Below are 12,521 nucleotides of genomic sequence, written 5' to 3'. Positions count from 1 at the left end.
GTTTAAATTAAATTCTGCAATGAATCTCTGTATTAACGATTAAACAGGATTTTTTACAAGGCTCCCCCAATTGTATCACGATAAATAAAATACCTCTGAAAAGGCATATCGTGGAGACATTGTATCGTCTCAACGATAATTATCACCATATCGCCCACCCCTAACAACAAGCATTGTTTAGACTGAGCAGGAGTCTTCAATGTTTTTCATTCCAGGACCCCTTAGCCGAGAGAGAGATGAAGCAAGGACCCCTTAGCTGAGAGAGAGATGAAGCAGGGACCCCTTAGCTGAGAGAGAGAGATGAAGCAGGGACCCCTTAGCTGAGAGAGATGAAGCAGGGACCCCTTAGCTGAGAGAGATGAAGCAGGGACCCCTTAGCTGAGAGAGATGAAGCAGGGACCCCTTAGCTGAGAGAGAGAAATGAAGCAGGGACCCCTTAGCTGAGAGAGATGAAGCAGGGACCCCTTAGCTGAGAGAGAGAGATGAAGCAGGGACCCCTTAGCTGAGAGAGAGATGAAGCAGGGACCCCTTAGCTGAGAGAGAGATGAAGCAGGGACTCCTTAGCCGAGAGAGAGAGATGAAGCAGGGACCCCTTAGCTGAGACAGAGATGAAGCAGGGACCCCTTAGCTGAGAGAGAGATGAAGGAGAGACCCCTTAGCTGAGAGAGAGAGATGAAGCAGGGACCCCTTAGCTAATGAAGGAGGGACTCCTTAGCCGAGAGAGAGAGATGAAGCAGGAACCCCTACAGGAACTACTACATGGTATAAAATTAAGATTAAACTTTTTCGTAGATGTCATACTGTAGATGGCTTCATATATAGACTTGACATCACTATCTTCACTATTTTGGATTCATTATCTCCTAATGTGTATTTTCAGACATTTAACCACTTAAACCGTCAATACTTAGTAAACTTGACCTTTCACTCTGTACTTGATCTGCTCTTTTTTCCTTCAACACCAAACCTCTCGTGCTGAGAGGCGCTGTGAGCTTGTAGATCGTCTATTTTTTTGTCTTAAGATCTCCTCAGTATAGGGAGGGATGCTTTGGTCCAAGTGGATGAAAAAACAACACACAAGACACACACAAATTTGGCGGCCCCCTGCTGTAACTCTGAGGACCCCCTAGAGTTCACTTCACGGACCACCCATTGAAGACCCCTGCACATAGAGCACCACGGGCAGAGCGCGACAAAGCTGAAAAATAGCAGATCTACAAGCTCACATGCAGCGCGGCACCGAGTGCCGCACTGTGAGCTTGTAGATCTGCTATTTTTGAAAAATCGTGAGCAATTGAGCAAGTCTTTGAATATTCCTGAATGTAAGTTTTTTTTTTGAAAAAAAAAAACTATGTTTCTGTCAGTGGTGCTCAAAACTTTTCATGTGAAGGACCCCCAAAATGATATGTATTTGGCCACGGACCCCCCATCTCAAAACATTTATTTCCAGGGACCCCCCCCCCAGAAGCAAAATTTGAGTTACAAATGTTCGCCTAAAAAGCTCGCAGCGCGGCACTCGGTGCCGCGCTGTGAGCTTGTATATCTGCTATTTTTCAATAGCTAAAGTATAAAATAATTCCAGGCCCCTCCACATTGGGCCCCAGTTACTCCCAGTCCCACTTCCCCCCCCCCCCCCCCTTGTGACGCCCCTGGGGTGTGTAAATCAGGGGCTCACGGGCCACGGTACTCACATATCTGTTTGAACCGTCGTAGTCGCATCTCTCGATCCGCCCCAGACTGCCGTCGGAGAAGTAGAGCTTCTCGGCTTTGTGGTCGATGGTCAGACCGTTGGGCGTCAGGATGTCCGTGCTGACGATGACCATCATGTTGTTCCCGGCCAGCGTGGACCTCATGATGCTGGGCCTCTGCTCGTTCCAGTTGGTCCAGAACATCAGGCTGAAGGATCCAACAACAACAGCACCACCAAGATTAAAGGGATAGTAAAAAAAAACCTTTTACCATTTTGTTGTGGTCACATGTTCAGATACTGGATTCTGATTGGCTTAAAACAGTGGTAAATCAGTCAACAACCTTGAGTTGGCTCATCGACCCCGCCCACTGAAACAATTAATGATTGTAACTAAATAGCCTTGCAAGTTACAACTGTGTTTTCTTTCATTTATATTGTAGAAGTGGTAGAAAAGCAATTTACCATTCGAGGGTCGTGGCTTCGCCTCGTGCCACAACCCTGAAACAGTGGTAAATCAGCCAACAACCCACTCCCTCTCATGGTAAATGGCTTACTTATCTATGGCCTACTCACTCCACGGAGACTTATACACACACACACACACACACACACACACACACACACACACACACACACACACACACACACACACACACACACACACACACACACACACACACACACACACACACACACACACACACACACACACACACGCACGCACGCACACACACACACACACTGTATTATGTTTGTTTTTGTTTTGTTTTTTCATTTCTAAGCCAATAATATGAGGAGACTCATTGTGTCCCCACAGGAAACAAAGGAGTTGTTTTGTGTCTCCATAGGGAACAAAATAGTTGTTTTGTGTCTCCATAGGGAACCACTGCTGGTCATCAAATGATTGGCTCAGGAATGTGACAAAAAAAATCATGAACTATCCTTTTAACATCTTATTAAAGTGTAGCGTTTGTAAAAAATAAAAATAAAAAGATAGGGGAAAAAACTGTGGCAGGTAGAGTTTGGAAAGATGCTGAGAATCTGCTCCGATATGGTTTTGATGTCATGAAGCGCTCCTTATCAGTTCATTTATGAACCGTCAGAGTAAAGTCAGTAAAGTCAGTAACGTCGGCTTTCAAATTCTTTATGTGCCAAAAACACATTTTACGTCTTTTTTAACAATGGCGTCATGTGCCATAAAAACATTTTACGTATTTTTAGTGTAGTTATAAAACAATCCAAAAAAGTGAAATGGGGCTCAGCAGTTCCCAGTTGGTTTGTACTTCCGGATTATGGCCGGAACCGGAAGCGCCAACACCGTAAACGAACAGTCTGTTCTATAAAGGTTTGTTGTCTTCTATTTTTGCTTTTATCTCCACAACCGTAGCTTTGTTTTGCATGCAGGTTTTGTGCACAGCACACGTGTGGCGCGTTGTTAATTCATCCCATGCATAAACATGATAAACAACCTGGTCTTCCAGGCTTTGTTGGATAAGCTGAGCTGCAACGACTTCATGTGTCATTGTTGCCACAAAAGGCAGATGCTCCCGGAACAAACCCAGGCTCTTCAGATGGAGAGCGGGCCTCTCAGTGGGTACAGTCTGACTTGCTTCTCGGAGTACGTGTTGACCCAGGATATTGAGACTGCAAGAGCAGCAAAAGCGTTGTCTTCACACCGTGGCATTCCTAGCAATTTGCTCCGTCATGACATGCAGATGTCACCATAACTCTTACTCCTACAAAAAGAGCCCATTTGCCTGCACTACTCCACACACGTACCGCACGCAGCAAAGAGTACAAAACAAATATATGTTCAGGGAAATTGAATCGTGGGGGGAGTGTGGAGCATGATGGCTGTAAAGGAGCCGGGTTATTGTAACATGTCAGGGTGCACTTTGACCAGGGGGGGGGGGGGGGGGGGGGGAAACAAACACTAATGGATGGAGGAAGGAATTATTCATGGCTGCACTAAATCTCCAGAGGTCGATGCGGTGGTGTCACTCAGTTATCAGCTAATTCAACTACGATCCCGTAGCTGCCACGTACGTACGTACGTACGTACGCAGGCACGTAGTGGCCTGGTGGACCCTGTCGTCTGCCTGGTGGCCCTGTCATCTGCTAGCGAGTGTGCCAGGCGTCCCACGCAGCTCGGCGAGAGAGCGCCCAGGACGGATATGGGAGCAGCTGTCCTGCCACTTAATTTCCATTTGACGCAAACCGATTAGCATGGCAGGTTGTCCACGAGGAACATCTGTTCATATACATTCTCCTCTGTTAGGGATTCTCAAGATTATGGGGAGGGAAGGAAGGAACGAAATAAGGAAAGAAGTAAAGAAAGAAGTAAAGAAAGAAAGAAAGAAAGAAAGAAAGAAAAAAATAAACAAACAAACAAACAAAGAAACAAAGAAAGATAAAAGATAAAAAGGCATCGGTGTGGAATTCTCTGGATTCTCTTGAGCATGGATTGTTTTACATATTCAATAGCATATATTGTTGCTATCGGGCAGAAACCTAGCGGATACAATGTAGTTATTGTTAATATTTAGTCACAAGCTTGTATACCGTAATATGTTTCGTTGGTTAATATTAAATTGTATCTCCTGATTATGAATTGAATGCATGTACGTAAACAGACCCTCAGGGCTCTTTGTTTAATCCTTTTAGCATTGCTTGGTAATTAATTGTACTGTTTGCAATAAGGGTATTTGTTAAATGTAGTATATCTCAAATAATGAAATATTAAAATACGTTTCATATCCACAAACTTCCAACATCCCATCGTGCATTGCGCAGAAGGCGGGCGGCATTTCCGGCGTCGCAGCCGAGTGTGATCTACGAGCTCACACCGGTTGCGTCTGCGACGCGAGCTTGTATGACAGGTGGATAGGATCAAAGGTTTTATGGTTGTGATTTGGTTGTGAAAATGAATGGGAGATTGTTTGGTGGAGCCCGGAAACCACTTCCTGCTTCGATGCTCTATAGAAGTGATGAGAAAGGCAGAGAGGAAGTGTCTGCGTGCATGGCGGCTAAGGAGCTTCCACCGTGACACCTCCAGTGCTCTGGGGGTCAAACTCCAGGTGCGGTGAAGTAGGCTCGTAACCGATTCCTCCCCTTCCGACGCCGTAATGAAGTCACGGAGGAAGTCCTCCTCACTCTGGGAGAGGGGGGGGGGGGGTTAACGCATTTAGACCGGGTACGCATTATTGTGTATTATTTTATGCTTTAACTATAAAAAATAGCAGATATAAAAGCTCACGGCGCGGCACCGAGTGCCGCACTGCGAGCCTTTACATCTGCTATTTTTGAAAAATCATGAACATTTGAATTTTGACCCGATTTTGACCCGATTCTATGAGTGTCTTCTAAATCCTTCTAGGGTTTTTTGAAAAACACACGTTTCTACGTCAGTGATTCTCAAACCTTTTCATGTCAAGGACCCCTAAAATTATATGTATTTGGCCACCGACCCCCGTCTCAAAATATTTTGTATCAGGGACCCCCCAGAAGCAAATATTTTAGTTACAAATGTTCACTTTGAAAAATTAGATATTTAAAGACTCTGTGCCACGCTATGAGCTTGTAGATCTGCTATTTTTCAATTGTTAAAGCATTCAATAATTCTAGGCCTACATGGCTTAATAAGCACCCCCGGTCAGGAGCCACTGCCAGTCCACTTGCTAATTAATCACTTCAGTTTAAATTGTAATTATCAGACAGTATTTTCTGGAGTGGAGGAGGATGGATATGGTGCCAAATTAGCCAACCCAAGGATACGGTCCGAGGTCAGGGAAATTAATTTCGTTAGCCGTCCTAAGGAGTGCCGCCGCGATACTCCGCTCTGGCTCGTTCCCCCCCTCTCTCTCTCTGTCTTTTCCTTTGTTCATGTCTTCCAGACTGCTTGTGGTAACATTATCATATTCATGAACGAGTCATAAGTAGACGTAACAGGGTAACATTATCATATTCATGAACGAGTCATAAGTAGACGTAACAGGGTAACATTATCATATTCATGAACGAGTCATAAGTAGACGTAACATTATGGTAACATTATCATATTCATGAACGAGTCATAAGTAGACGTAACAGGAACATCGGCGGCGTTGTTGTGTGAGGAGCGGGGAAAAAAACTGAAAGAAAGAAAAAGAAAAAACACCTCAGGCACTTTTCCTCCTCTTCTTCTTTCAAACTGGCACACAAATGAAAGTGTCAAACCAATTACCTGTCTTTGCAACTGCACAACTCCAAGGCTGCAAAACCTCTCCTCTCCTCTCAGGTTCAGATCAGAATATAAATACTGTACCTAACAAGTGTGAAGAACACTCTAAAAAAGACAGCATGCAGGGCCCCTGCTGGAGTTTTTTTTTTAAATCATCTCGGTGTTGGGATTGTGTAGACGCAGTAAATGCAATAACGCCTTAGTGTTCCCCGTGTAATGGATCTCAGATAGAAATCCCATATATATCGTACAAAGACACACCAGGCTGCCACAGACATTAAGTCGCACGCTCGCGTCGAAGCAAATGACTCCTCTAGCAGTGAGGTAATATGTGCAGCATAAACAAACGTTAGCATCGTTGCAGAATGACAAATGTGATGCGCCGTAGCGACACACAGAACACTGCAGCATAAGCACATGCAGCCAAATGTTGTGTGTAATGAATAACAAGCCAGTCAGAGACAGAGAGGCTGGGATAAAGGAAGACATAACAATAAACATATATAAAAAGTGGCCGCCCAGCCCAAAAAATGCTGTTACTAAAAAACATTGGCCCAGGGGCCCAGAGGCCCACTTGTATGGTCGGCCCACCGGGCATATGCCCGGTATGCCAGATGCCCACAGCAACATTTTGCCCAACTCTACGCTCCTAACGCTGCTGCATCGTTGTGCCCTATTGCCGTACACAGTATTGTGTGTACACAACAGTTGGTGAGCTTTTGTTAGATGTAAGAGAGGGGGGGGCGGGGGCTCTATCTGACAGAGGAAGATTGAGAGTGAGACATAGACCGAGATAGTGTCCGTGTGAGCACGCGCGCGCGTGCGTGTGTGTGTGTGTGAGAGAGAGAGAGAGAGAGAGAGAGAGAGAGAGAGAGAGAGAGAGAGAGAGAGAGAGAGACAAAGAGAGAGACAGAGAGAGACAGAGAGAGACAGAGAGAGACAGAGACCGAGTTAAGACAGAGTTAAGACAGCGGTTCTCAACCTGTAGATGATTAACTTAATGTGCAACAATGTTTTCTCTCTCAACAGTAACCAAAACCAACATAAAGTTCAAGTGTATAGAGGGTATCTGCACATTTCTAAAGTGACAATTTAAGGCCCTTTTAATACTTCTAAAATTACAATTTAAACATTGGCCAAATTGTCAAATATTAGAGGCAGAAATTGTGAAAATAGCCCATCTACATGGCTATTTTCACAATACAACCGTTATACAAAATGTAATGCCTCAACTCTTAGTGCTTGTCAGGGTAGAGGGGGGTCCCCAGTTAATATATGATTATTTTGGGGGTCGCAGCCTGAAAAGGTTGAGAACCGCTGAGTTAGGAGGCCAGACTCTGTGGAGCCAGTGTGTGTCCGTACTTCTGGCACTCGTCCAGGGCCAGCACGTGGGGGTGGTCCTCCTCGGACAGGGTGACCACCTGCTGGCGGCCCAGCGCCCCGGGACGGCTCTGGTCCAGGCTCTGCCGCGTGATGCTGGACGTGGTGGAGGAGGTCCAGAACAGGGCGTCCCAGCCGCGGTGGTACGCCAGGCCCTCCACCGAGCCCACGTCTGGAACACACAACATAAAACACACACACAGGTTAGTTAAAGGTTCTACACCAGGGGGAGGCAACCTTAGGCACGGGTGCCAACATTGGCACAGGGAAGGGTGATCACCGGCACACTGGCTGAAGTGTGAGAGAGAGGGTTTTTATTTTAAAAACAAATCTTGTTTTAACCGTAGTCAATTAAATGAAGCTAGCTCATTTATGGCAAATTACATCTTGCACAAAATGTTACATTCATTAAAACTCTGAACTCTGACTGGGGAGGGCGTCAGGGAGATAGATGGGTTAGTGCTCTGGGTCTAATGATCGTTATAACAATGTCCTGCCAATCAAAATATGTCAAAATATTTTTCATTAAAAAAAAATGTAACGTGGTCAATTAAATGAAGTTAGCTAATTTATAGCAAATTACATCTTGCACAAAATTCTACATTCATTAAAACTCTGAACTCTGACTGGGAGCAAAATACGTCAAAATATTTGTCATTAAAATTTATGTTGACATGGCACACTGACACTCTAGAAAATAAAAACGTTGCACTTCATTTCAAAAAGGTTGCTGACCCCTGTTCTACACCATGCATTTAAAAATAATTTATATAACATTGCTTGTGTCCCAAAAAACCTTTTCAAAAGGTTTGAGGCTAAATTACCACTCAGAGCACACAGAGCCCCTGTCATTTCTGCCTGGCTTTCGGAGCATGTTCAGCCGCAGTACCACCTTGTCCTGAGTGGGAGGACTAGCGCTATTGAGCCAGTTTTGGCCCCACACTCCTCCCCGCCTACTGCTCAGCAGGCTTGCCCACCCCTCCCCAACCCTCTCCCAGCTCCTCCTGCCTCCTTCTCAGGCCTGCCCACCCCTCCCCAACCCCCACTCAGCACAGCAGTAGGTCCCGATTGTGATGTCACAATCGGACCTAAAATCAGACAGCCCGTTCTGAGACCTGCTTACATAGATCTGCCCATAAACTGAGAAAGGCACAATGGTCAGAAATAGGACTTTGTGAGGATAGAACGTGCTGGTGGGACACCAACAAAATACAAAAATATTGGAAAAACATAAATTCATGGTGTAGTCCCTTTAACCCAGTGGTTCTAGCGGTGGTATGCCAGGCCCTCCACCGAGCCCACGACTGGAGAGGAACACATCAGCACAACACACACAGGTCAGCAGTGTTGTAATATTACAACGTTTGTATTTTATCCAAAAAAAGGTTGAAATCATTTTATTTTAGCTCCCCCTACCACCTAAACATCACTATTGGATTCTATTGTTTAGTATTACAATGCCATTGGCCACAATATTTGCATATAAATACCCCCCACAGGGGCTGACATTCACACCCGCCACACCCGCTGACATTCCAGAGTTTTGACGAAAAACATCTCACTTTTTCATGGAAGCTATTCCTCACAAAAACATAAGTAAAAAGCCTTTACTATTTTTTTTTGTGATCATTAGCATGTCTAGAACATGTAAATATGTTATTATTGTGAAAAATATCCCCCATATGTAAATTAGAGCACGTCACGTCACGTCACGTCACGTCACGTCACATACAACTTTTCCCCTTCTCATATCTCCGTCACCGTTGCTCCCATCCATGCCAAACTTTGCACACACACTCATTGGCTGCCAAATCACAACCTCCACCCCTCCTTTCTCACATGGCCCTCTTCTAGCGCCACCATGAGGCCGATTCTTGCAAAACACATTGTTGGACACTGCTCCTACAGATTTTGCCCTAAAATCACACAAATCGGTACAAGGTATGTCTACACTCATGTCATCAACATGGATCTGTCCCATTTAGCGCCACCATCAGGCTGATTTTTCAAAGACATTTTGGACATTGCTCCAACACATTTTGACCTAAAATCACGCAAAGCGGCACACGGTATGTCTACAGTCATGTCATCAACATGGATCTGTCCTATTTAGCGCCACCATCAGGCCGATTTTTACAGGCGACCGTACGGTTGCTTATCTCCCGATTAGGGAGTCTTACTGGTTTTATTACAGCAGAACATAACGTGTGTTAATGTAATGGTGTATTTTACACAACTCACAACATTTATGTCTTATGTTCATGTGATGACAATGTTGTCATTCAGTACTGCAGCTGAGCTACTAAAAGCAAGCCCTTTAAAGACGACCTTTAAGTAACTGTGTGTGTATATTTCCCCAGCAGACGGACGTAAGCACATGACTGACAGTAAGGGAGAAAAAAAACCTCAACGCTGTTTGCCCATGCAATACGCACAGAAATAAAATAGATTGTGTTTCCATCAGGGAGAGTTTCTCCTACACACAGGATGCCCAGACAGACAGACGCCCGTAAACGCAGATTCCCGGGGTTTGAGGCGTCGAGAGAGCGTTGACTGACAGGAAGCTGAAACCTCCGGAGAGAAGACAAAGCAGTGAGCACAGGTCGAGGATCCGGAGCATATTCGTGTTCAATTACTCCAATAAAATTACCCTATCGATCAAAATATCGTCGTTGTCGGGTGGAAACCTTGTATCTCCAAGTTTCCAATTTGTATGTTCTTTCGCATGCTTCATCGTACAAGGCCGTCGCACAAAAGTAGTGAAAACAGCCGATCTACAAGCACACAACGCCTCGCACGAGGCGGTTTTGGACATACAAGGTTTCCACCCGACAACGACGATATGTGACTCGCTGACGCTGTACGCTTTCTGAGCGTTGCGTTATAGCGCGGGAGTGCAGCAGTCAGAGCTATAGTCTCAAAGATAGAACACCCACTTCAGCATTTCCATGTGAAGTCTTCAACCTTGGAGTTTTGTCTGACTGTCGGCGCCGTGGATGCTCACGCAAAACCCTCCTTTTCTTTATAGTCCAACGAGTTAAGCCTGATTCATAATCTGTTGTATGACTGCCGGCTCTACACGGCTCACAATGTGTCTCACATGGTAGTTCATTGATTGATTGATTGATTCAACGCAGTTTGCAAACCGTACGGCAAGTGCAATCACTTGCCGTACAAGCCTTGATGACTTGTTAAGTGTGCCTGCCATGCAATGGCAAAACACTTATTGTAATCCGCCATACTTAATTAAGTCATTAGTTAGTTTCGCCACAAAGTTCGGCACGTAATAAGTGCCGCACGATTTACGCCACCGCCGCAATATATACATCAAAACGTGCGGCTCGGCCGGGAATGGGGTGCTATTACTTTTCTAAGAGAAAAGTTGTATCGTTTAATTGATATTAATTTATTAGTGAATTAATTTTACCCATTGACTTATAATGGGAATCGCAAAAACTCACATTCAATATTTTTTTTCTCGCAAACCATAGGGGCTACAGTTTCAAAACTTGGAGAGGAGATTTATAATGATATCAAGGATTAAATAAAAAATTATTTCGTCAGTTGGCCTCATGGTGGCGCTATAACAGTCCACTTTACCTTTCGGCCTGTAACTCTTGAACCGTGGGTCGGAAAATTAAAATTCCTTTTTCCCTGGATTCCTTGGGTCATGACGCATCTCCTCATATAGGCCACGCCCATTTGCGTCAGGATAGATTTTCCGCCATTTTGAATTTTCTTCAAAACACACTTTTTGCTCCTTTTCCTACATATTTTCTCCAAATGTCACAAAAATCGATACACACGATCTATGGACTCATGCGATAAACATATTTAAACGATATTTTGATAGTCCATACCGTTCTTCCGTAACAGGGTTCCAAAGTTAGCGGGAGGAGCCCGTTTTGTAAGAAGTAGCCATAAATCACAAACGAAACATCCAGTCAACACCAAATTTTAACCACAAGTGGGGGGCGCTATACTGAACATATACCCAAAAGCATTTCCACTTCGACCCATAGGGGGCACCACAAACGCGCAAAACGTAACCGTTTCATGCCAAAACGTGTTTTTCAGGGGGAACGACCCTCTCAAAACGAAACACTAACACCAACCGCTACACAAGGTTGCACAGACTTAGCGAGCTGCAGGCACACTTAAAATTTCTTAGAAATTTTCTTTTCTAGTTTCCATTGCGGTCCTTGCGTATTCACTGCCCGTAACCAAGACATACAGGACACATGCGGTACAAGACATGCAATGCATTATGAATCACCATCAATATCCAGGAGTAGTGAGTCTGACAGCAGATTTTGAAATGTTATTCATGGTCTTTTGAATAACTTTTAATGTATTTTTTGTCACATCTGAGTTGTCTGACATGATTTAGTTTTAGTCTAGTTTTAGTCGATAAATATAATTTATCTAAATACACAGTTGGTTGGCCTTAATGGTGATTTTTCACTTGGTTGCTTGCTGAAAATAGCAGATTTACAAGCTCACGACGTTGAGCACAAAACACACAAGCGTAACCAAACTGCATCTCTTCTCCACTAGTCCCTCCCTGACATTTAAGTCTAGTTTTTTTATTTGTTGACGAAATTGTCAATATGTTTAGTCTAATTTTAGTCACCATAGATTTTTTTCCCCGTTTTCTTCTGTGAAAAAAGTATAGCCGACAAACATTTCTCGCCATAGTTTTAGTCGTCAAAATTAACACTGCTGTTCAGTCACGTAACTCACAAATAGAATGAACCGAAATATATTGTCACGTCAGCGTCACGCTGATGTGTGGGTCTTGCACAACACTGAACACACCCACATAGTGCAGAGCAGTATGAACCTCTCGAGTATATCTGCCTGAACTAACCTCGAAGCTACATATCATTTTATATACACACCAGAGGCATACATTAGCTTGGCATCAACACACTGGAATTGTGCTTTGTAAAATGAGGGGTAATATATTTCTCTCAGATTTCAAATTAATGAAAATAGAGAGAAAAAAATGGAAATGAGTGGGTTTGCGTGTTGGTTTAAATCAATAAGAATCATATGAGCTTCCTGGCCTTTTCCAACTAACAGATGGCGTTGTTAAATTTGAAATGTGCTGCTCATCCGACCGGTGTCTTGCGCTACGAGGGCAGAGCCACTTCATTAAAACCACAATGAGCTGCGGAAATACAAGGAAACCTTCGGAGACCCTCAGCTTTCATGGCTTTTGTGTCAGCC

General features: G+C 44.2%; 1 protein-coding gene across 1 annotated transcript in view; it reads right to left on the bottom strand.

Annotated features, from left to right (window-relative positions):
• LOC308308144 (low-density lipoprotein receptor-related protein 1B-like) overlaps positions 1-12,521 on the bottom strand; it is a gene marked incomplete at both ends in the record, with an annotated part of 592,679 nt that overhangs the window by 177,138 nt on the left and 403,020 nt on the right. Inside the window, 2 exon segments of the mRNA XM_080753509.1 lie at positions 1,692-1,896; positions 7,272-7,461. Coding sequence (XP_080609635.1) covers positions 1,692-1,896; positions 7,272-7,461 — 395 coding nt within the window.

This window comes from Nannobrachium achirus, assembly GCF_963921795.1.
Source record: "Nannobrachium achirus genome assembly, chromosome: 22".
Taxonomy (NCBI): Eukaryota; Metazoa; Chordata; class Actinopteri; order Myctophiformes; family Myctophidae; genus Nannobrachium; species Nannobrachium achirus.
This window is presented reverse-complemented; position numbering and strand designations above follow the sequence as displayed.